Source organism: Alexandromys fortis, unplaced genomic scaffold (genome assembly GCF_014885135.2).
Source record: "Alexandromys fortis isolate MF-2015 unplaced genomic scaffold, M_Fortis_MF-2015_v1.1 scaffold_20, whole genome shotgun sequence".
Classification (NCBI taxonomy): Eukaryota; Metazoa; Chordata; class Mammalia; order Rodentia; family Cricetidae; genus Alexandromys; species Alexandromys fortis.
The window spans coordinates 5,333,901-5,358,230 of record NW_026067903.1 but is presented as its reverse complement, the minus strand read 5'-3'; the positions used below and the strand labels follow the sequence as shown (position 1 = coordinate 5,358,230).

The 24,330-nt window shown below is 42.3% G+C and overlaps 1 protein-coding gene across 2 annotated transcripts in view; it reads right to left on the bottom strand.

The window, feature by feature from the left end:
- Mgat4a (alpha-1,3-mannosyl-glycoprotein 4-beta-N-acetylglucosaminyltransferase A) overlaps positions 1–24,330 on the bottom strand; it is an 88,216-nt gene that overhangs the window by 13,119 nt on the left and 50,767 nt on the right. For both annotated transcript variants that reach the window (XM_050134536.1, XM_050134537.1), the window contains exons 5-6: positions 21,894–22,027; positions 1,847–1,893 (exon numbers count right to left, since the gene is read on the bottom strand). In XM_050134536.1, coding sequence (XP_049990493.1) covers positions 1,847–1,893; positions 21,894–22,027 — 181 coding nt within the window. The remainder of the gene's footprint in view (positions 1–1,846; positions 1,894–21,893; positions 22,028–24,330) is intronic.

The window sequence follows — 24,330 nt, the reverse complement described above, 5'->3', positions numbered from 1 at the left end:
CAGTGAACTGCAGCAGAGTGATCCTGGGTAAACTGCAGGCACTGCGGTCTTTTAAGTGATTTGCTTTTTAAATCTAAGTAAATCAAGGTCCCACAGAAAGAGGGGGACCGAAGAAAAAAAGCAAACAAACAATTGTATGCTGACCCAAAATATGTTTCTCATGAAAAATCGAAGTTCTTCCATTTTTCTGGGTTAGTAAGATGGTTCAGTCATAAAGGTGTTTGCCCCCTAAGCCTGAAGGACTGGTTTCAATCCTAGGGACCCACACAGTAGGAGAGACAACCACAAAAGTTCCTCTGACTACAGCATGTGTATGCATATACACACAAATCAATAAGTGTGACTGTTTTCAAATTTAAAGACAAAGTTCTTCAATATTCAGGAAGCTTTATCTGTAGGCTTCAGGCTCCGTATCATTCCAAACCAGGGCTTTTTAACTGATAGCAACTTTATCCCTCCTGGGAACATTCAGTGGGGCCTGGAGGCATTTTCATCATCACTAGTGGCGATTCTCTGACATCTAACGGACAGAGCTAAGGATCCTGCTACACATCCTTCCACCAAGACCACCTATCAGCACTGCTGGACTGAGAAGCCCTTTCTGAGGCTCTTGAGTCAGTTTTTCACTAATTATGGTTCCTTTCTCGCTCACCTCCTTGTCTCATACTTGCAAATCTTCACCCAATACTCTATAAGGTCGCCCTCTGTGCAAAAGCCAGGGGTATGTACCACACTCATTTTCTAGACTTGGTTTCCCTGCATATTTAAGGAGCCTGCAGAACTACCTCCAAGGTCAATGGGAAGGCCAATCAGTCATTATCCCCTGCTTCTTTAAAGGGATTATCTTTACCAGCTTATTTCTACAGAATGTAGCATTTGAGAATTTGTTTTGTTTGTTTTTTCGAGACAGCGTTGGAGCCTTTCCTGGAACTAGCTCTTGTAGACCAGGCTGCCTTTGAACTCACAGAGATTCACCTGCCTCTGCCTCCCGAGTGCTGGGATTAAAGGTGTGTGCCACCACCGCCAGGATAGACTTCAGAAAAATTTTAACGCACACAACTTGACTCTGAAGTACACACAATATTTTATTAAATCTCCAGCTTTCATATTTTGATTAACAAGGAGAAATTATTTTAAGAATGGAGTTGGCAAGTAACTCCTGCTTTTAAATCTTTTTTTAAAAGATTTTTATTATTTTTAATTACGTGTGTATGTTGGTAGGGACTTGGGGGTGGGACGGAACTGAAAGTCAGGTCATCTGCAAGACAAGCAAACACCTTTAGCTTTAGCCACTGGGCTCTCTCTCCAACTTCCTAAGCCTTTCTTGTAGAGTAGAAAATGTGCCCTTTAGGAGTAAAACCATATAAAATCCACAGAAGAAACCTGTCGGGTCTAACTTTAAAACTTGCAAGTGAATACTATAAACATGCCAATGCCTGAAACTCCCAAGCTCCGCATCTGTCCCCTGCCCACAGTAAACCGGGGCCCAATCTTGGCAGGACAGAAAAACATGCTTGGATATGATGGCTCAGTTTTAACACCTGTCCTGACAACAAATTTGCCTGTTGAGTAGAGGGTGGGGATTCAAACAGTTCTGTACAACTCTGACTCTCTCTCTCCTCTTCCAAGAGTAAAGACAACTAGCTGGTGGTGTTCTATGCAGATGCTACTCAGTTTTTCCCACAGTGGAGTTAGCAGTTTACCCATCAGACACTGGGGTTTATATGCAGCTACTTAATGAGAATATAAAGGGCTGCTGACATGGGTGAACAGAGAAGTGAATGAGAAAGGAGCCATAGAGAATAGCAATGAAAATATTTCCATTTCTGTGCTTTGGAAAACTTACTCTTTCTCCAGGTTCGCTATAACGCTGTTAACATAATCAAGATCTGTCTGGGAAAGAGAGAAAAACATTATCGTTTTTATTTCACTTCACAAAAAAAAAAGATTTTTATTTTATGTGTGTGTTGGTCTGCATAGTATGTGTGTGCACCTAGCGTACACATGTACACGTGTGGTGTGTGTGTTGCCCTTGGAGGCCAGAAGAGGGCATCAGATCCCCTGGAACTGGTATTACAAATGTTTGTAAGCCATGGTGTGGGTGCTGGGAACTGAACTCAGGTCCTCAAGAAGAGCAGCCGGTGCTCTTAGCTGCTGAGCCATCTTTCCAGTCCCTTATTTCACTTTTAGAGCCAAACTCAAAGTGGCACGAATGATGAATCACACACTGAAAATGTCATTTTAACTTTTTAGACACTTGTTCTATGAAACCGCGCCTGTAAATGTCCTTAGGTACAAGCTATTACAGTAAGCAAATGTATACGTTTTATTATTTTCAATCACTGATGCTCAACTTATTAGAACATGAAGCAATTCCTATTTCTCCTGAAAATCCAAACTCTGAAGCAGTGAACGTGCACAGCAGCAGAAGTGGGCTGCTGCAGGCAAAGACTCCAGTGCTCAGAACCATGAAACAAAACCTGGCTCAAGGTTTACCTTGCAGCTACCTGCCTGTTCAGCCTGTGTTGCTCCCCTGAGCTCTCTCTCTTATTAAAAGAGGGGTGGGGTGGAAGAAACCTTAGAGACTATATTCAATAAACTTATATAATAAAAAGCAGCATGATATTGATACTGAGAACTCAAATCAGGAGGATAATAACCGTAGTTAGAATTGAAGGTCATGTTTCAATTACAAGCAATTAAAAATCCAGGCTGAGGATGTAGCTCAGTGGTAGAGTCTTTGTCTTAAATGAACCAAGCCCTAGGTTTGATCTAAAAAAAAAAAAAAAAAAAACCCGAAAATAAAATATTCTTTTCTTAGTGAGGGATACTACTGCTGTGATGAAACACTACGACCAAAATCCAGCTGGGGAAGAAAGGCTTTATTTTGCTTACACGCCACATCAGAGTCCATCACTGAACATTCCGGCAGGAACCTGGAGGCAGGAGCTGATGCAGAGGCCACGAAGTCGCTCTTACTGGCTTGCACACCATGGGGCTTGCTCATCCTGCTTCCTTACAGGAGCCAAGACCACCTACCAGGGCTGGTCCCATCCACAGTGGACTAGGCCCGCTCCCATCAATCACTAATTAAGAAAATGCCCTACAGGCTTGCCTATAGACTGATCTTACTGAGACATTTTCCTCAGCTGAGGCTCCATGTGCTCCAGTACCTCTAGCTTGTGTTAAGTTGACAAAAACTAGCCAGCACAATTCTCTATCCATTAAAAATTCAGTGACAACTTAAATGTGGTCAACTATTAAGACAAATCAATGGTATATAAAATCTGACCAACGTTATGAAGGCAGTCATATATTTAACACTTACAAGTAAAAAGAAACAGCTTAACACTGAAAGTAATAAGAAAATCTCATTAAAAACTAATATGCATTTTTGCCTAATTTAACTTTAATGTTTGTTAATGGAAATTTCAACTTTTATTAAGCTTAACGATTTAAGAACAAAGTATCTGCATAATCCCACATTCTTCAAACCCTTAAGAAAGAGTTTTATAGATACAGCACAGGACCAGAGACCAAACTGCTCTCCTCCACTTCGGCAAACCCAAATGTCAACGATCTGTTCTTAAATAATCACCCACAAGCTTTACCAAAGAGTATCTGAGTCTAGGCTTTTGGAGACTGTAGCCAAATTTGGTTTGCATAGACTACAAAATGCTTAGAAACATCCTGAAACCCAACTGATAAACACTCAATGAGGCAAAGTGGTACACCTGTCTAGCACAAAGGAATACGAAGATGCAACAGCTTGCCCTCTCCTCCCAGCAGGCTGATCTGAAGCAGAAAACCAGGAAGAATTGTGTGTGAACACAGTTTGTTATGTGCACTGTAAGTCAGTTTATGAGCAAAGGGGTCCTTACACAATATGACACATCATCCTTACCTTAACTATTCATATACCTAATAGTAGATTTGTAAACAACTGTGACCAGTGTCCTTTCATGCAAGAGAACCTTTCTATACCTACTGGAGACTGGGAGGTGGAGTGGGACCCCTCTGAGGAAAGCTCAACCTGTGATCATTCTAGAAGCACTGGGCCACACTAGTCAAATCTTTCCAATGGGACTCCTCCTGGCCTCTCCCTCAGTGCTGGGGCAAGGCTGAGCACTCAGAGTTGCTCATTGTAAGAATGCCATTTTGCCTAAGATTTTAAGTGTGTGGATATTTTGCCTGCATGTATGTCTGTGCACCATTTGCATGCCTTGTACATGCAGGGGTCAGAAAAGGGCATCGGCTTCCTTAGAATTGGAACCAAGGACAGCTGAGAACCATCATGTGGGTGCTGGGAATCAAATTCAAATCCTCTGCAAGAGCAGCCAGTCTCTTAACCACTGAGCCGTCTCTCCAGCTGCCTAAGATATTTTAAACAGTATGTGAAAACTGTAATAGAAGAGAAGGAATCAGTCAAATCTGTCAGCTGAACACTGGGATGCTTGGACAGTTGGGAATTAAATAGGCATAAAAAAGCAAAGACGGGCTGAAGATGGCTTACTCAGCAAGCAAAAGGCCCAAAGACCCAATACCCAAATGGGGAGGAGGGACAAGTATGGCAACACATACCCGAAATCCCAAGGCTGGGGATGAGGAGGACCCTGGGTCTCAACCGACAGTCAGGCTAGTGAGCTCCAGGCTGTGTCTTTAAAAACACCAAGTGTGACAGAGAAAGTTGCCGGACTTTGACCTCTGACCTACACACTACTTTTAAGCCCAGGATTTTGGAGGCAGAGGCAGGTGGCTCTCTGTGAGTTAGAGGTCATCTTAGTCTACAGAGTTCCAGGACAGCTAGGGCTACATAATGAAATCTTGTTGGGGAAAAAAGGAAGGAAAAGATACCAAACAAACCAAAACCAAGCCAAACAAAAACTCAGCAAGAGATATTTCATCTAAATGTTGAAGACAGATGAATCTTGAGGACATGTTACATGAAAGAAATCACAATGCAAAAGGACCGTGCATCGTGCAACTGCACTGATAAGAAATATACCAAAGGGAAAACTGTGGGCACACAAAGAAGATTAACAGCTGGCCCGGGCTGATGAAACAGATGAACATGTTTTCTTTTCAGGGCTGTGAAACTGTTCTTAAACACGCTGGCATGACGGCAGGCCAGCTTGACTTAAACTATGAGCTGAAAAGAACATGAACCATACACTCAAAAGCAACGCATAAACAGTAAGAGAACCAGCATGCCATGCTGTGCATACAGAGCGGAGGAAGGACAAGACCGCCCTGCTTCATCGGGGGTAGATGTACAAAAGCTGAACACATACAAGGGTGGGCCTAAGAGGTGCTGACATCAGCAGGAACCTTCACCAGGAAAATTTCAACTGGCAATCTCACAGACCCCAATATTTGGAGAACTACTTCAGTGTATCCCTTCCTTTAAACTTAACAAGGCCATAAGGAGAGGATGTTCCTGGGTCACAACTCTCTAGAGGAAAAATCCAGATGCCCTAGCATCTTGAGACATGTCCCAGGAGGCCCATCCTAGGCTCATCTAACTATAGCACCTAGGTAAGACAGAATCAAAGAATGTAAGTGAGGTCACCCTGTGGAATTGCCATCTGGAATACTTATCCAACAGATGACGTGGTAGCCCAATCACAAACCTGAACTGGTCACTTTCAGAAGTACTGAGGAAGTACTTCACCGAGTCCCTGAAGAGCTGGTCTTCATGCTCAGCCTCAGAGGCCGGTCCAGTGGCCCTACCCCAGCAGAGAGATACTTGCCTCCACACGTCACTGACACTCAGTAGACATGCTGCCACATGCAGTCAAAGCAGTGGCTCTCCTCAGTCAAAAAGCCTTCCAAAGACCCTGCCTGGGAGCAAGACTCCCAGCTCCACACTCTTACACAGCAGCTCAGGGTCACAGCTGTCTGAACTCAGACAGTACACAGCAAACCACCCAGAGCTGCCCCCGGATGGAGACGTCATCGTCAAGTGTGCATTTCTAAGCACAGCCTCTCAACTGACTTATCCTGAACAGCAGCTCTGCCTAACCCGGGATCTCAGTTTACATCGCTCTCCAGCTGCAGGTGACAATCAGCGTGATTATGAACACTTGGGCTACAAGTAGCCACACGACCAACCTGCAAGACACCTAAGCAGAGACTCGCAATTTTGTCCACAATGTCACCAGATAGATGGCCCTTCCCGAATAACACACTAGTCCCAAGAGTGTTTTATCCCTACTAAGCAACACCTATAAGGACCAGAAGAGGGAGCTGTTTCCCTCCAGGGACAGAGGGATCAGGTACATTTCCACCCCCCCTTCCCCTCCCACTGGCAAAGTCTACTACAGTTCCAACTATGAACTCCAAAGAAACAGATCTATGAAACATGACTGTCATAGATTCAGAAGATGCCTCACAAGACTATGCAGAAATAAAATTGTCCGTGCCTGGTGATTCAGGTCTACAATTTTAGTTACTCTGGAGGCTGATAGTTCAATGTATGCTTAAGCAACTCAGTAAGACTATCTCAAATCAGTAAGTTAGAATCTCAGTGTGTATGCCGACATCCATGTATGGGCAGAAGGGGTCACCAGTGAATTCCAACCCAAACTATGAAAACTCCAAACAAAGGAAAATCTTGAAAGCAGGAAGTGATAAGAAATCTAGCACACATGAAAGAATACAAATACAGTTATTGTAGATTTCATAACAGGAACCCCACGAGTCAGGAAAATGAAGGAATATATCCAAAGAACTAAGGGGGAGAAATGACACCACCACCCTGCAAAGCTGCCTCTCAGAAACTGGAGAAACGGGACTGGTAAGGAGGCTCAGCGGTAAGGCAACTAAGTTGCTGCCAAGTTTGAGTTCAATTCCCAGAGAAAAGGAGAAGCAACTCAGAGAAAGAGCGCATTCCCCGAAGTCATTCTCTGATCCCCACATGTGCAACAACAGCACATGCATGCACACCCTACACAGCACAACAGTCCACACTTTATGTGAAGACATGGAGACAGAACCTAAGTTCATCTCTTTACAGGACTTGTTAGAGTGAGTTCCTTAAGTAAAAATGAAAGGTCTCTAATAATTAGGGGAGAGAGCTGGCTCAGTGGTTAGGAGTGCTGGCTGTTCTTCCAGAGGACCCAACCGGGTCTGATTCCCAGCATCCACTTGGTGACTCACAACTGACTGGAACTCTAGTGTCAGGACATCAGACACCTCTTTTGGCCTCCTCAGGCACAAGGCACAAAAGTGGTGCACAGACATCCTAGTAGGCAAAGCAGCACAGAATATATCAAAAAAGAACCTCAGTGGTAAGCGGCCGCATTTAGCATTCTCCAGGGCTGTGCTGGCGTTTACAAAGCAACTCAGCCCTTAGTACAACATTTATTAACGACAGTGAGTGTAAGCTGTCGAGAGATAAACATCAGAAACAAAGTGCAGGAGGGAGTAAAGGCGCAGAGTTGTCTGAGCACAGTTTATCAGGTTGCTCTGTGTGCCTCACAGGAACTACAAAGCAAAACTCTGTAGCAGAAGCAGGAAACAAAAATAGAAAGCATTCAAAGCACCTAGCTACACGAAACCACAAATGAAGACACAAAGGACCAGCCGGACCAGAAAACCATGAGAAACACAGCAGAAGGAATCCTTACCTATCAGTGAGTGCTGGGCATGCAAATAGACTCGGGACTATAAAGAGAAAGAGTGACTTAGTGGATTGGAATTCTCTCTCTCTCTCTCTCTCTCTCTCTCTCTCTCTCTCTCTCTCTCACACACACACACACACACACACACACACACACACACACACACACACACACACGACCAAACAGTATGCTGCCTCAATTTGTCTTCAATTACAAACACAGAAAGTGAAAAGATTTAAAAGATGCTCCAGGCAATTGAAGACCAGGAGAGACCAGAACCTACCTCTACTTTAGTAAACAACATAGGCTGCAATGAACTATTACTGAGGCAGAGGCAAGAAGATCTCTGAGTTGGAGGCCGCCCTGGTCTACACAGTGTGTAGGCTGCTAGGGTTACATAGAGAGAACCTGTCTCAAAAAAAAGCCCACTATCTAAAGAGGAAAAGTATTTTATGTCCCACATACATACATAAACAGCTTAAACTGATCTGAAGGGGCCAAGCAATCGCTCGAGTCAGCCACTGTGGCTGGTAAGCTCGGCTCTTGTCTGACTTGACTGCTCAGCTTCTACTCTTCCTCTATGCCGTGCCTGTGTGACTTGGCAAAGGCCACAAGGGGTTTTTTCTGTGTCATTATCCTCCTTTCAGAACCCTCATCTGAGATTCTTTCCAAGAGCTCAGTTTGGTCTTCTCCCTTCTGCGCTATGACACAGAACATGTCACCAGGTAGGAAGCTGGGACTCGAGGACATTTATTACCCTGTGGAGTCTACTGTCCAGCGTCTCAGAACATCCATTCAGACATTTCCCTAGCTTTTTAGCTGCTTCGTCAGGGACTCCACCGTGGCCAGAAACAGATGTTATTTTACATATTAAAGAATCGATGAGAATTCCAGAAAGATAATTTGCATCTGTAACTATTCAGCAAGAAATCAAGGACAGACAATGTGTTCACAACTGGAGCTGAGAGTTTACGAGAAATCTTATTTCCTTGGATCTGAGACGAGTATTATTGCCCACATAATGTTTGGTTTTTTTTTTTTTTTTACTTTAAATAAAGACAAACACAGGCCATAGTATTTGTGTGAGCTTTACTAGTTTCTAAAATAGTCAAGTGCTGTAACATAATGTGTCAGAAAGAGGAAGTTAAAAGGCTAGACAAAAGGAAAAGAGACTGTTTCTTCAAGTCTGTCTGTCCTAGCCTTTCTATCTCCTCCAATCTGAGGGGACAGGAGACATCCCACACACTCTCCAGCACTCACTAGGTTCAACTCTGTTCCTAAACTGACCACATCTGGGGCCTCTTGGAATAGCCTAGTCTAAAGCTCACCTGGATCATGACAAGGGTTTTGTCCTGACCAAAGCTGCCAATAGGAGCCTTTCAAAAGGCAAGTATGACATTCTCACCAAAGGCCTGCAACCATGGTGTAATCATATGAACATGTCAGAGAGATTCAAGCTGAGACACTATCACACAGAAGACCAGAACTCATAAAAATAATCCTAATTCCTAAGGAGCTATCATAGAAGAAACCACAGATTCAGGACTACTGGATGCAACCTGGGATGCTACAACAAATGTGGAAACAGAGACGACCGTAGCAGTAGCAACATGAAATCCAAATGAATTCATGAAGAGTACTGGGGCCAGCAGACTGGCCTCTAATCCCATCAGGGAAGCAGAGACAGGTAGATCTCTGTGAGTTCAAGGCTAGTGGGTCTGCATAGTGAGAAGAGAAGAGAAGAGAAGAGAAGAGAAGAGAAGAGAAGAGAAGAGAAGAGAAGAGAAGAGAAGAGAAGAGAAGAGAAGAGAAGAGAAGAGAAGAGAAGAGAAGAGAAGAGAAGAGAAGAGAAGAGAAGAGAAGAGAAGAGAAGAGAAGAGAAGAGAAAAGAATTGAGCCCACAGGATGGCTCAATGGATAAAAGCACCAAGCAAGTGACTACCAAGTATTTGGCTGTGTTCTGACCTCTGTGTGGATAGAGAATGAAAACACACACTAAAAAACACACAGAGAGAAGACAACAGTGAGAGAAAGAGAGGGGGGTGATTTTTAAAGTATAGCTGGACATGATGGCACACACCTTTAATCCCAGCACTTTGGGAGGCAGAGGCAGGTAGATGTCTGAGTTTGAGGCCAGCCTGGTCTACAGAGTGAGTTCCGAGGCTACACAGAGAAACCGTGTGTGTTTGTATGTTTAAAGAGTATTACACTTTGCTAATTTCTTAATCTTAGTAACTATTGTAGCTACTTAAATTGCAGCATTATAGTGGGGGAACAATCTTTTTTGGGGGTTGGTGTTCTGAGACAGGGTTTCTCTGTGTAGCCTTGGGTATCTTTGAACTCACTTTGTAGACCAGGATGGTCTTGAACTCACAGAGATCCACCTGCCTCTGCCTCCTGAGTGCTGGAATTAAAGGCGTGCGCTACCACTTCCTGGCTCACCCTGCAATTTTTTAAAACCTTTCTTTAACTGTAAAATTCTTTCAAAATAAGAAGCTTTAAAAATGTCATTTAAAAGTGTCAAGTGTCAGGCTGGAAAGACGGTGCAGCACTTAAGAGCATTGGCTGTGCTTCCATAAGACCTGTCTTTTATTTCTAGCATCTACATGGTGTCTCACAACCATCTGTAGCTCCAGTAATAGGAGATCCTTTGGCCTGGGAGGACACCAGGCACACACACGGCTCACAGACATATGGGCAGACAGACATATATACACATACTTTTTTTCCTTAATTCACAGGTATTTTTACCTATCAGATGTTGTCTCTTCTTAAAATTCTCAAGGGGATTCCCATGAGGGAGCAACGTTCAGCAAGACTAACTCCCAGCCTGAGTCAAGCTTTATTGGAACCACGACCTCATCCCTTCATATATGTATGACTCATGGCTACTTGCAGGCTAAAGGTGGCAAGTTTAGCAGTTTTAACACAGACCACATGACTTGCAAAACTGAAAATCTTTACCATTGTCTATTAAAAAAAAAATGCCAGCTCTCTTGACTTAAAGCAAAAACAGAGCCCATGAAGACCTGGAGTCCTCTGTGTTCTTCCATCCTATTCTTCCCTGACCACCCCCCTTCTGTTGAAGTCTGGCCACTCACAGTCCTCTTGAAACTGTTTCCTCAAACGTCTCAGCAACGCTGCGGTCCTAGACCCTTGCTCATATTGTTCGATGGCGCATGATTCAGGCCATTGCTCAAATGACCACACTGCTCCAATAAGCCTGCTCCTCAGTGGCCATGTATCATCTCCCTTGCTTCCCCTCCCTGCCCCATTCATCCTTTCCGGTGCTCACAAGCGTACGCCATGCTCCACGAGTAAGCTGCACCGTCGTCTCTAGACGTCTCAGTGGAAAGGTTTTATTTCACTCACTGATAAACCTATCTATCACTTATCACCTCTTCAGAAAATACTTGTTGAATTGTGAACAAACTCTAGGGGACAGTAAATAAATATATTTTCTCAATAACCATGTTTATGATTTATAACTAAAGAAGGGTTTAGCTGCTGGAAAGCGACAGGCCAAGATACTACTGATGCCCCAGTACGGTCGGTCACACACAATTTAGAATCCAGAACAGATCAGCAGCCAACTAGATCAGCACAGATAGAGAGCACTCAGGAAAACTGTGGATGCTCCGCCACTGGCCTCCCTCTCCATCCACCCCATGCAGGCTCTATTTTGCCACTCTAACTATCTTTCCTCCAGATTCATGCTCTTAGCAGTTACATTTAACACCAGAGGCAACAGAACTGATCAACAGGTATCTTTATGAGTGGACTGAAACTTCCCTCATAGCAGGGCAAATCACCCCTCACATGGAGGCAGTTACCTCTGATGCTGGGGCTGCACCACAGAGAAGGAGCAATCACCCCCCAGAAACCAGACTGGCCCCCTCAAATGATGATGGAGATCACAGTTTCTCTGTAGTGCCTTGCAAAATCAGAACTTAGACAAAGATCTCAAGACCACCAGCCTGAAACCAGATTTCCTGTTGTCGAGTAAAAACTCCGCCTCGTTTGTTTCTCTTCTCTACCAAATCTCCAAGTTCTGTCGGTCCCCAGGGGAACAGACTTGGTGTTCTGAAGTCCTTCAATTGTTCTGCCCCACATGGCCATGCTGACTGAGCAAAGTTCTCTCAGTTCTCATCAATGATCACCTGAATGTGTGGATGAGGCTAGCACACTGGGACTCTGGAGCTGGATGGGACTTTAACCCTAAACTCTAGTAACTTAGCAACTTAATCTATTAAACGTCTATATAAAAATATGTCACTTGAGCACAGAATCCATTTTCTCTAGGCACACACAGGACAGGGTAGCCAACCAATAGGTGCTGATAAGGTTGAGAGGGTCAGACACCAATACATGTTTGTTTGTTTGGTTGGTTGGTTGGTTGGTTGGTGTTTTTGTTTTCTGAGACAGGGTTTCTCTGTGGTTTTGGACCTGTCCTGGAACTAGCTCTTGTAGACCAGGCTGGTCTTGAACTCACAGAGATCCGCCTGCCTCTGCCTCCCAAGTGCTGGGATTAAAGGTATGCGCCACCACCGCCCGGCCCAGACACCACACATATTATGCTATTTGACTACCAGGGGTTGAAATGGATGGAGATCAGTTAACAGATGGAATAGCGGGAAATTATCAAATAGGTAAGAATGTAAAAATACATTTCTATATAACCCATGGGTCAAGGGAAAAATTACACAGGGACTTAGAAAGTATTTTGATCTGAATGAAAAAAATTAAAGGGCATGTCAAAAGGAATGGATATAAAGGAGCTAAGGAGATACCTCAGCGGTTAAAGAGCACTTATTGCTCTTGCAGAGGACCTCAGTTTGGTCCCAACACCCACGCCAAACAGCACCTATAACTCCAGCTCCAAAGGGATCTGTCTCCACAGGCACCACACATATATGCACACTGCCATTCTCTCTCTCTCTCTCTTTCTCTCTCTCAGTCTCTCTCTCTCTCTCTCTCGCACGCGTACACACACGCACACACCAATCTTTAATCTTGAAAAAAAGGTACTTGGAGTATAGCCAAAGTGGTACTTAAAGAGAAGCTTATAGCTTTGAATTGTTTATATTGCTAAAAGAAAAATCTCCAACCAACATTCATCTTTTAAAAAACAAAAAGTAGAAAAGTAATACTAAGAGAAGTGTAGATATGAATGCCACAGAGAAAGAACAGAGTCAGAGGTCTGTTTCTTCTTCATCTGCCAGACAGTCAGAGTTCAAAGATCCAGGAGGTCTCAGAAGCGAGGAAACGGGGAAGACAGGGAAATGGAGCTGGGATGGAAAAGCACAGCCAGGAGAGTAAATCAGCAGAGAGAGTGTTGCTGTACCATTCAGCAATATAAGCATCCACTTAATGCCCCCTCCAAAAAAGAGCGAGCCAACGATACAGAAATACTCTTGTACAAATTCCAGTTCAGGAGGTTATCTATTGTTATCCCCAGTACCTGCTTCAACATGGTATTTTAATAAATCCTTGTTCAACAAGAGAAACAAGAGAAAATGTAACCACAGTGAGGGCCAGTCTGGAGTGCTCCTTAGGTGTTTCAGGGGAGAGAAAAGGTAAAAGATACACAGGTAACTAACCCTGAAAGCACACTCAGGCATCTATCAGAAAAGCTTAGAAAGCTTTGGAGTGGTTAAGAGAATTAACAAGCTTTCCCATGTTCCTTCCTGGAAATCACACACCATTATAAATAAGCAACACCAGACATGAGAACCACAGGCTTTGTTTTGAAATATTAACAACTGAAATTTTAGTCTCAAAAGGGGATCTGACTTTGTTTCAATAATCAGAGGTGACATAAAGAACTACAGAGACCAACTGAGTCTGCAGCAGGCTCTGTGGCTTAAAGAGAAGTTGGTAAATCTGTTTATGTAAAAGAATAAAATTAAAATAATTGGTATAGAACACATCTTTATCTCTTCACTCTCCCCTCAGCCAATATAGCCTGAAACCCAGTACCCTTCAATGACTCATAAAAATGAAGCAAAAACACAAAATAAGAAAAAAGGGGGGAGAAATGAGTAGAATCAATAAAATAATTGAGAAAGGGGAGAGAACAGAGAAAGGCAAATGGAGGAAGAGGGGGAGCAAAAGAAACTCTCAAGCAATGACTTGACCATTAAGGAAAAGAATGAAGAAAACCACACTTAGCTGAATCGGTTGCCACTAGGAAGCAAGATCCAGCATCAGAAGGGACTATAACAATTATCAAGGTGTTTGGAAACACAGAGCCTACACTATCTGAAGCAATCTTGGAAAAAAAAAAAAAAAACCTGCAGGACTAGACTTGATGGGTCGTCAATAATTCATGCATTTTAAGAGGTGGTGGAGCTCCAGCATGAGACTTAGCTCCAATCCAGATAATGAAAAAAATCCAGGGAGAAAAAGACCTACACTTACAGTCACTGTGTTTTCAATAAATCTACCAGAGAAGCCAAAGTGCTTTCTCAGCACAGGGACTTGCAATAATGAGTACCTGACAAACCGGGACCTTTCACACCACCTCATACCTTAATGGAAGTTAGCTCAAGATGAGACACAATCAGAATGCACAAGTTAAAAGCATGACAGTGTGCAGGAAGGGTCTTTGTGATATATGCAAGGGTTCACTAGCTCACAGAATGCAGTCACTGTAGAAGAAATCTGCCCACCACGGCAGTAGGAAGAAAATGGACAGACATTCAGACTGGGAAAAAAAATATTCAAACACAAATTTGACAAGAATTGTATCCATTTTCTATATTAAAGAACTCATAACAAAATCGAGAAAAAAAACCAATTCTAAGAAATAGGGAAACCTATTTCTAAGAAATCCGGCAAACCCATCACAAAATACACATTTTTATGAAATGGGTTAATGATAAAGGATGGGGTAGATGAAGTGAAACATGACAAACAATACTAAAACTCGAATGGAAGAGTCAAAGTGGTAAGTATGCAGGTATTTTGTGTAAAGATTTTTCAACTTTATGTCATAAATTTTTCACAAAAAAAAAAAACATACTTTATGACATTAAAGACTTAGCTCCATAGGCCAAAAGAACATACACTGTGCTAGAGAAACATGACCCATAACTGAAACTGAAACGAAACTTACATTACAGCTGAATTACTGGGCTTTAAGAATAGAAAAATAATAAATTGAGCAACCAGGTAAAATATTTGGTATTTGGTTTCAAATATCAAAGAATGAGAAATATGAAAGACTGTCTAGCTAACTTCAGCACTAGCACCCAAGAATACATGAAGGAAGGAGAGTGGGGGAAAGGGAGGGAGGGGTAACAGTTTCTATACCCAGCTGAACTACAATGGCAGAAGAGATCGTTGTCCTATATTCACACTGAAGAATAAAGAATATAAGCACACCAAAGTGGACAAGGATGGAGAAAACTAAGCTAATCACCTTTGGAAAACAGCAGTCTGGATACCGTGCGGCTAGAGAAACAAAACAGAGGACAAATCAGGCACGCTCATTCTGAGTATGTGCTAGTCTAGAGATCGGCTTTATGCTCATCTAACTTTGACAACTGAGATTTGTGAATCCTGACAACCAGGTTCTTTGCTGTGGAGAAAAGGTTTAATTACTGAGTAATGAGGAAAGGCTAGAGTGGACCCTATGAGACTAGAGCCAGCAATACCATTAAAAAAGTAGGCTAGATGTATAACTTAACACACCCATAGAGGACCATAAAACTATACAGAAATGGCGGATCTACACTGTAAGGGTGAGGAAAACGGTCCCTCAGCTAATGAGCACATGCCAAATCAAGATCTTGATAGTGCTTGTGTATGTGTGTTCCTGTATTCTGGTTTTATCTGGTACCTTTATGTGCATGTGGGAACAGAAGACAACTCCGCATCATCCTCAGGAATACTTGTTACCTACCCCCTGTGAGAGAGATTCTCTCACCACCCTGAAGCTCACAAATTAGGTTAGACTGGTTGTTCAGCAAATTCCAGGAATCCCCTGTCGCTGCCTCCCTATTGCTATGATTCCAAGTGTGTGCCACCACACCTGGCATTTTTTTTTTAAAGATTTATTTCTTATGTATACAACATTCTGCCCCCATGTATGCCCGCGTGCCAGAAGAGGGCGCCAAATCTCATTACAGATGGTTGTGAGCCACCATATGGTTGCTGGGAATTGAACTCCGGACCTTTGGAAGAACAGCCAGTGCTCTTAACCGCTGAGCCATCTCTCCAGCACACCTGGCATTTTTATGTGGGTTCTGGGGACTTGAATTCAGGTCCTCATGTTCATAAGTATACAGTGTACTGAATGAGCCATCCCCAAGGCCCCAGATCCTGATTTCTGAAACCCACCTTGAATACAAAGAAGCAGGTTCCTTCAAAAAGTGTCCAAGTTCAGGGCCAGGAAAACACATGATTAGCTTAAAACTATTCTGATGCAACAAAGTGAAGAGAAAAACAGCTAGGGCACAGTAGGTGGATCAGCCCAATGGCCACAACAGGACACATGCACAACCTGACTGACAAACCAGAGCAGGTTGTTATCTACAACTGAGTATAAAAACTTCCAATAACAAATGGAAAGATGGTGGAACTAAAACACACACAGCAGCCATTTCTGCAGGGAGCCATGGGGGTACTGAGTCAATACTGCTGATGTTCTGATGAGAAGCAGGTCCCTTCCCTGATCTTAAAAGTCTTGCCCACCACAAGACAACTACTGAAGACATAAAGAAGAACATCTTTACAGTAGAAAAGCCCGGCATATGCCAACTAAATACGCCACAGTAACTCGACCGACTCTCACATATAAATTGATCCAATTTGTTAGTTCTTGCCAACAGGCTGACTGCTGGCACTGTTAAAGCGATTTATGTCAAAGGGTTTGCAGATGGCACAACGGAACACACCCTTATGTAAATAAACCACGGACTGTGTACTGCCATCAGAAGACTAAAACGGAAGCAAACTGTCTCCCGCAACTGTCTGTGGAAACCATGAAACAGGAGTTCTCTCCACTCAGTACTTCACGCTGACTGTGTTGTGTGCTCTCTACACACAATGTGCTAAACTGGCCCTGGGATTGTAAAACATCAAATTCTACAGTTGGGACCTTAAAGATTAAAGGGAGGGATCTGAATATTTCCAGGCAAACTGCACAAATGGAGATGGACAGGGTGACATGCTACCTAAGGTTCTTTCCAAAGCCTTGGCAATCATTACAGTTATCACCAACATCACCGCCTGTCAGTTATACTGACTGCATCCTACCTGACACTGCCTAAAGAACCCATGCAGTCTCTCCAGCCCACCCAAAATAGCACCTTGCCATCAACATAGCCCTGTAACCCCACCGACTGCCTGATCTGTTTGGTGGCAGTCTATAAAATCTAAGATTTTTGCCTTTAAAAAAGACACCCCCCCATCACATAGGACATAGGATCTTAGCTGCAGCCAGCAGAAACAGATTCTGCAAGAACAGCTAGAAAAAATGATTTACTGAAAGATGGCTTGGATGAATGCATGGGGCCGTGGTTGGGTTGAGGAACCCGGATGAGAAGATGCAGTGAGGAATCACAGAGCAAGGAATCAAGTGTCACATGACAATGCCATCTACGTCAGTCTGCCATCGGAATGACTATCTGATCCTCACTCCCTTATATCTGACCTTAAATATTTATGTATTTACTTGGAGCGAGGGAAGGTGCAATGGCGTGCATGTGGAAGTCAGAGGACGACTCGCAGGAATCACTTCTCTCTGTGCACCATGACGGCTTTGGGGACTGAACCAGATCACCAGAGTTGGCAGCTAGCGCCTTTACCTGCTGGTTCATCTCACTACTTTTTGTTTTTTTTTTATCACTGGAATACAGAAATATGAACAGATCCTCTGTCCAGATGTCTTGCTAGATTTCCCTGTTACTTCCTTTGGGTTTTCTGGCATCTGAAAATAAAGAGGCTTCTATGCAAAGTACAACATGAGAACAGTAAACCATAAAGCAAACGGCTGGCACTTTTAGTTTTCATAGCAAGGTGGAGACACTTCATTCCACCAGGGTTTATAGCTGGGGGACGCCCCAAATACAAGGCATGAAAAACAATCTGCTAAAACCCAGAGCACACTATGAGGAAATGATCCTGAGTGATAAAAATACAAGAATTAGTGTATGTGTTTGTATTAGTATATAGAATAAGAGCAAAAAATACATAAAGTAATGTGAGGCATAACATTAACAAAAGATCATTATACTCTAAATGCTAAAATTAAACTCTAAGTTTAAAAAAAAACTAAAAAAGTACCAACCATACAATACAACTCCTGTACCTGAGCCTCAGGGATTATTGCATCAGAGGGGTGTGAGATCCTGTCTCCTAGGTATGTCAAAAGCTACACTCATAGAGAAAGCCTCTTCAGCGTGGCTACCTAAACATGAGCTAAACAAAGACAGCAATAGACATGCCAGAGAGGATGGGAGGAAAGGCCACACAGCCTCAACCTTACACAAACTACCAACAACTAAGGAATGCCAAGAGCAAGAGACAATAGTCTTCCCCAGGGAAGAGCACACAATGTGGTATCCAATACCAAACGGTCAGCCAGCCCTAAAAACATACAAGGAACATACAGACTGAGCAGGTTGTATTTATACATTTACACACATACACACACACACACACACATGTACGTGCATATAACAACAGCTAATGAAAAAAGAGACCATGAATTTGAAAGAGAACAAGGAAGGGTATATGGGGGCAGGCACAGGAAGGAGGAAATTATCTAATTACAATCTCAAAAACAAAAATGATTTAAAAAATTAAAATGAATAAGTGCTTTAAATTTTAAAAAAGAAAGTATATAAAAATACAAAGAACAGAAAGTGGCGCAGGGAAAAGTGACCTACACGAGCTCCCCACGCTCTAGTACTCTGCTTTGACTTCTAAACAGTCTTGTTTAGCCTTGGCTGGCTTTGAACTCCCAGCAATCCTCCTGCCTCAATCTTCTGAGGCCCAGGTTTACAGGCACACATCAACATGCCCAGCATCTCTAGCACTTTTTTCATCCTTAATCTCTCCTCAAGTATTTAAACTAAAGATAATTTTCACAGAAATTCCTGATTTGCTTAAAAATATAGATACATATATTTGTGTGTGTGTACATATGGAACATTTATTTTTTCATATTCGCCTGTTAGTGCTATCACTAATTTAAATGGGAGATCAGAGATAGCATCACAGAAGGTGATCAGCTGGGATGGAGGAAGAAGGGAGCAAAAAGGAAGAGGCAGTGTTCAAACGGAGTAATACACACAGAACGGAGAACACACAGATCTGTACCACATACTGGGCACGGGGCGATTAGCGCTGCACAAAGAGAACTCCCATGAGCATATGGGATACCTGGAAGAGCAGCGGCCTGAGAGGTTAGACTAATTTAGATCTGGACAAATTGAGAGTTGCCTGTCTTAATCACTGTTCTCTTGCTGTGAAGAGACACCATGAGCAAGGCAGCTATTATAAGAGAAAGGTTTTAACTGGGGGCTTGCTTACCACTGTTCAGAGGTTTAGTCCATTATCATCATGGCAGGAAGCAGGGTGGCCTGCAGCCTTACCTTGGAGCAGTAGTACAGAACTACATTCTGAGCCACAGGCAGAAAGACAGACTCTGGGCTCAGCATGGGCTTTCTAAACCTCAAACTCCAACTCCAGTGACACACTTCTTCCAACAAGGCCTCACCTCTTAATCCTCTCAAACAGTGCCACTCCCTGGCGACTAAGCATTTAAACCTAGAAGCCTATGGAGGTCATTCTTATTCAAACAGCTACACTGCCCATTAGACATCTGGATGATGTTATCAAGTAGGCAAGCAGAAACAGGTATTGAGGAAGAAGAATCTGAAGATATTCAGTTATCCTGTACAAATCATGGTCAAAACCACAGAAGATGTACCTGTTACTAGTACCTTATAGACTCCTATGGAAACACTTCTAACTAACCCATGGAGACACAAGCAATGATTCTGAATTGCCTAGTGGCTAAATCTAGTGAAACATTTCACTTCTGTTCACGACAGACTAGAGAGCACTGAAATTTTATGGAGATAGGCAGACAAACACTGCAGTCCAAGAGGGCTAATCAGACATTGGAATGCTGCTAATACTATACAATAATAATATTCTCATTGCAAATAAATTCCAACTTTGTAAAAATGTACCTGGCAGAAAGTGGCATTACCGCATAATCCTGAGACTCAATGCATTTGCTAGCTACTAAAGAGTTTTACCAAGATATAATTTTTCTTGCTTATTTCAGTAATGCGCACTGAGGATTTTTATATACATGTTTATCTGCTTAAATATATTTCTGAAATTGCAAATGTTTGTACTAGATTGGTTTTTACAAGCACAATGCTGACTCAAAAGTGCACTTTCAATATTAATAGTCATTGCTTAGCTGCTTTCCAAAGAAGTAGTGCCCATCTCCAGGGGCAGCCATACATGAAAGGCAAGGAAAAAAAATCATAAAGAGTACAAATAACCAAATAATCAAACTACTTCAAAGAGTTGATTCCCCTCATATATGGAAGCTCCTTACAAATCAAAGCATTAAAAAAATTAGCAAAGCTTATAGAAAAACAATTATAAATCAAGTGGTCAGAATCTACACAAACTTACATTTAATCCAAACAGTAAAGCAACCCGAATTAAATAAAAGCAAAGAATTACTTTTAACCAGTCTCCAAACTCAGCTATTTTGGCAAAGGCCAATGTGTTACTTTTTACCCATCAAATTAGAAAATCAAACTGCTCTATTTGCTTTTCTATTGCTATAAAAATAATAATAATAAACACTGACCAAAAGAAACTCAAGGGAGGGTTTATTTGGTTTATGCTTCCAGGTCACAGGCCATCACTGAGGGAAATCAAGTCAGAACTCGAGCAGGAACGGAAGCTGAAATCACACTGATTTCTGGCTTGCTCTCTGGCTCAAGATCAAGCTTTCTAATAAAACCCAGAACCACCTGCATAGGGATGGTGTCACCCACAGTGGGCTAGGCCATCCCCCATCAGTTATCAATTCAAGACAGTCTGTCACAGATATGGCCGCAAACCAATGTGATCTAGGCAATCCTTGAGGTTTCCTCTTCCCAGGTGACTCAAGGTTGTGTCAAGTTGACAATAAAAACCAGTTTCTAATATTTTAATAGTACCTGGAAAAAAGAAATGAGCTCTTTGATAGACTGCTGGGAGAGGAAGTGGCTCAACTTTTCCAGGGCATTGTTGGTCACATCTCAATATTTTAATGTGTTCGGGTCCTGAGCCAGATTTAGAAATTAGTATCAAGTCAGTCACTATACAGCTACACACTTTATTTACATAAATACTTAATGCTGTTGCTGATCACTGCAGGAACTCTAAAAACTCACCTATACATCGTAAATTGAAAAAAAAATAATTCTGAAACCAGAAGATGAAATATTTGGAAGACAGAAAAAAAGTCCTTTTTTTGGCACGGAAAAATGCTCATAATGCAATTAACATATACAGAATGACCCTCTGGTGTGTGTGTGTATGTATGTGTGTGTGTGTGTGTGTGTATATATATATATATACACACACACAAGCCATAGGAAGAAAAATTTAAGTTTTTGAAAACCAACGTTTTATTTGTATGAAGAAAAATAGGCAAGGTTCATTGTATGTTTACATTACTGATTTTAGTAGCATGTGTTTACTTTGTCATTAAAACCATATTGAGTTAAAAAAAAATTCTGAAACAGTGGGACTTATGGGGAGAGGGAGGCAGAACTAGCAGGACACACTGAAGGTCTTCCCTTACAGGGAGAGTGACCTAGATCTCATCGGTGGCACAAAAACGCTCTGCCACTTAGCTGCACCTCCAGCCCTTCCCCATTCCAAAATCCAATAAGGCAATACTTCCTCTGGGCAATGGTTCACACCCTGCCTAACACACTTCCTTATGACAGCATAGGGAACTTCAAAATAGCTCCTAATACCTGCCTTAATACAGTTCCTCATGGTGTAGTGAACCCAGCCATAATATTATATTGTTGCTACTTCATATCTGAACTTTGCCACTCTTCTAAATTATAACGCAATAGCTGATATGTGGGATATCTGATATGCAACCTCCCCAAAGGGGTCACAACCCTTAGGCTGAGAACTGCTGGTCTAAATGCTTATAAAAGCACATGCAAATATTTGATTAGCATCTTAATTCTCAGATCACATACGGTGAAAAATATAACAAGAAATTACCTCTCCAATGAAGACAACTATAACGCAGTCCAGCTTCTCTTCAGGATACAGATTATCAATAAGGGAATGAAGGGTTTCTATGAGGTAAGATTTAACTTCTCTCTTCACGGTAGGAATTCCCATTACTATTGAAACTGGAAGAAAAAAATATAGCAATTATTGTAAAAAGATTTTATAATGATAATATAGACAAATATATAGGAGTAACTGAGGAATTCAGTTTTTGAAAGAGAAAAGAGTAAAAAGAAACATCTATAGTGTTATATTTCTCTTCCCTGTGGCTAGGCCACGGGTGCGTGCAAACACAACAGCAAATAAGTGTTAATAAAAAAAGACGAAACCTCATACCAAAACAGTTGCAAACAGCACACTAGGCCACAAGTAAAGGTCAGAGACGCTGGCATATCTGTCACACAATGAATGTCTTCAAGATCAGCAGCTCAAGGAGTCGTGCGAAGAAGCAACAGGCACATGCAGTTTGGGGACACATCACAAAATAACTAGCCAGCACTCTCTCCAGTGCTAAGAACTGCTCCAGACAGAAAAGACTAAGAAGACATGACGAAGTCACAATGTAATGGAACATGGGATCCTGAGTCAGAAGAGAAAAATGAGCATGGTAAACTCTCGAGTGAGATCCATGACTCCTTAGCAGTATAGTGGCAGTGTGAACTTCCTGCCTTGGGTCCCCGGTGCAGTGAGTATAGGTGTGACATCTGAGGGTGCCGGGTCCTTGGCTGGCAGAGAGGTTGGTGAACCACAGGTGTGTGTGATACATAAAAAGTTCCAAAATTATAGTTTCCACTATACTGCTTGTGAATGCACACTGGAGCCCTCCTGCAGTCAGCTCTACAGGAGGTCCTCCTGGGGTCCCTAAGCAGAGCACTGTATTTACTGTAGTTAACTGGTGATTTATAATCACATACGATCTTATAGGTTCTTCCTCATGCGCAACTGAGAGAATTCAGCACTGTGATTCTAACCCCATTTTTTTTTTTTTCATTTTGTCACACAATTTTATCCGGTTCAGTGACTTGAGAGATTTCACGTATTGCGTCACAGAACTGACCGTATCTCAGTCTTTTTTTAAAAATTGTATCTTGGAACTGGAGAGATGGCTCAGAGGTTAAGAGCACTGGCTGCTCTTTCAGAGGTCCTGAATTCAATTCCCAGCAACCACATGGTGGCTCACAACCATCTGTAATGAGATCGGGTGCCTTCTTCTGGCATGTGGGCATAAATGAAGGCAGAACACTATATACATAATAAATTTTTTAAAAAATTTATAATTGTATCTTAGTCTTAAAGCATTAATATTATAAGTATTATGCATATACCACAGCATATAATTAAATATTAAAAATAATTCTAAACCAGATTGCTGGCACACACCTTTAATCCCAGCACTCAAGAGGCAGAGGCAGGCAGACCTCTGTGAATTTGAGGTCAGCCTAGCTCCAGAAAAGCCAGGTCTACATAGAGAATCCCTGTGTCAAACAAAACAAAAATGAAACTTAATCATGGAACAATTTTCTGGAGATGCTAAGAAATACTTAGACTTCTAAAACTGAAAAGGAAGCTAAAAGACTACGGATCTACCTTCACCATTCTGCAAGTGATGATACTAAGAATCAAGGGGTAAAAGGAACTGTCCCTAAGGTCCCTCTCTTCCACTCTAAACAGTTCTGCACCTATTTTAAACACAAGGCAATATTCCAGGTGTTAGGCGTAATACAGGAAATAATCTAAATAATGCCTTTGCTTTCATGAGACGTGTTAGAGCTGAGGAAGAACACTCCAGAGAAGCAAGCAGCGGGATGCTGAAGACACGATCATCTTGACATTATCAAGAGCTAGCAGGACCAGAATAGATCTAAGGCAGAAAGGGCCTCCATGGAGATCCAGGGGTCAGGTCAAACATACCACACTGAGTTCAACTCTGAGCAGAAGAGATGGCATTGGGAGGTTGTGAGCACGGAAGTCAGAGTCCAAATTCTAAAATTTATTTCCTTTAAGCTAGAAAAAAAGAGTAGAAACTATCTAAAGGTAGCATTCCCTATCTTTAAATACTCAGTCTACCTTCAGTTATACTAAGCTCTGTTCTGCTTTTAGCATCACTGTTAGTTTAGCCTTTCTTGTTTCCTTAAGATGTGATGCTGGTCAGTTGCTCTTCATTCTTCCGTCTTCCTGTAAAAACTGACGGTCCTGTAGCTCCGGTGTCACTACAAGACCATACATGAGCTGGGAACTAAGCTGAGACTTATAAACACAGAGACAGAGACACACAGAGAGGGAGACACGGTCATCCTTGATACAAGTATGCCAAATGCCTGGGGCGTACTACACTACTATACTTCCCCTTTTTTGTTTTTTTGAATATAGTCTTTGAGAGTTCCGTGAGCCTGTTCCACTATGGCCTGTCCCTGGGGATTGTAAG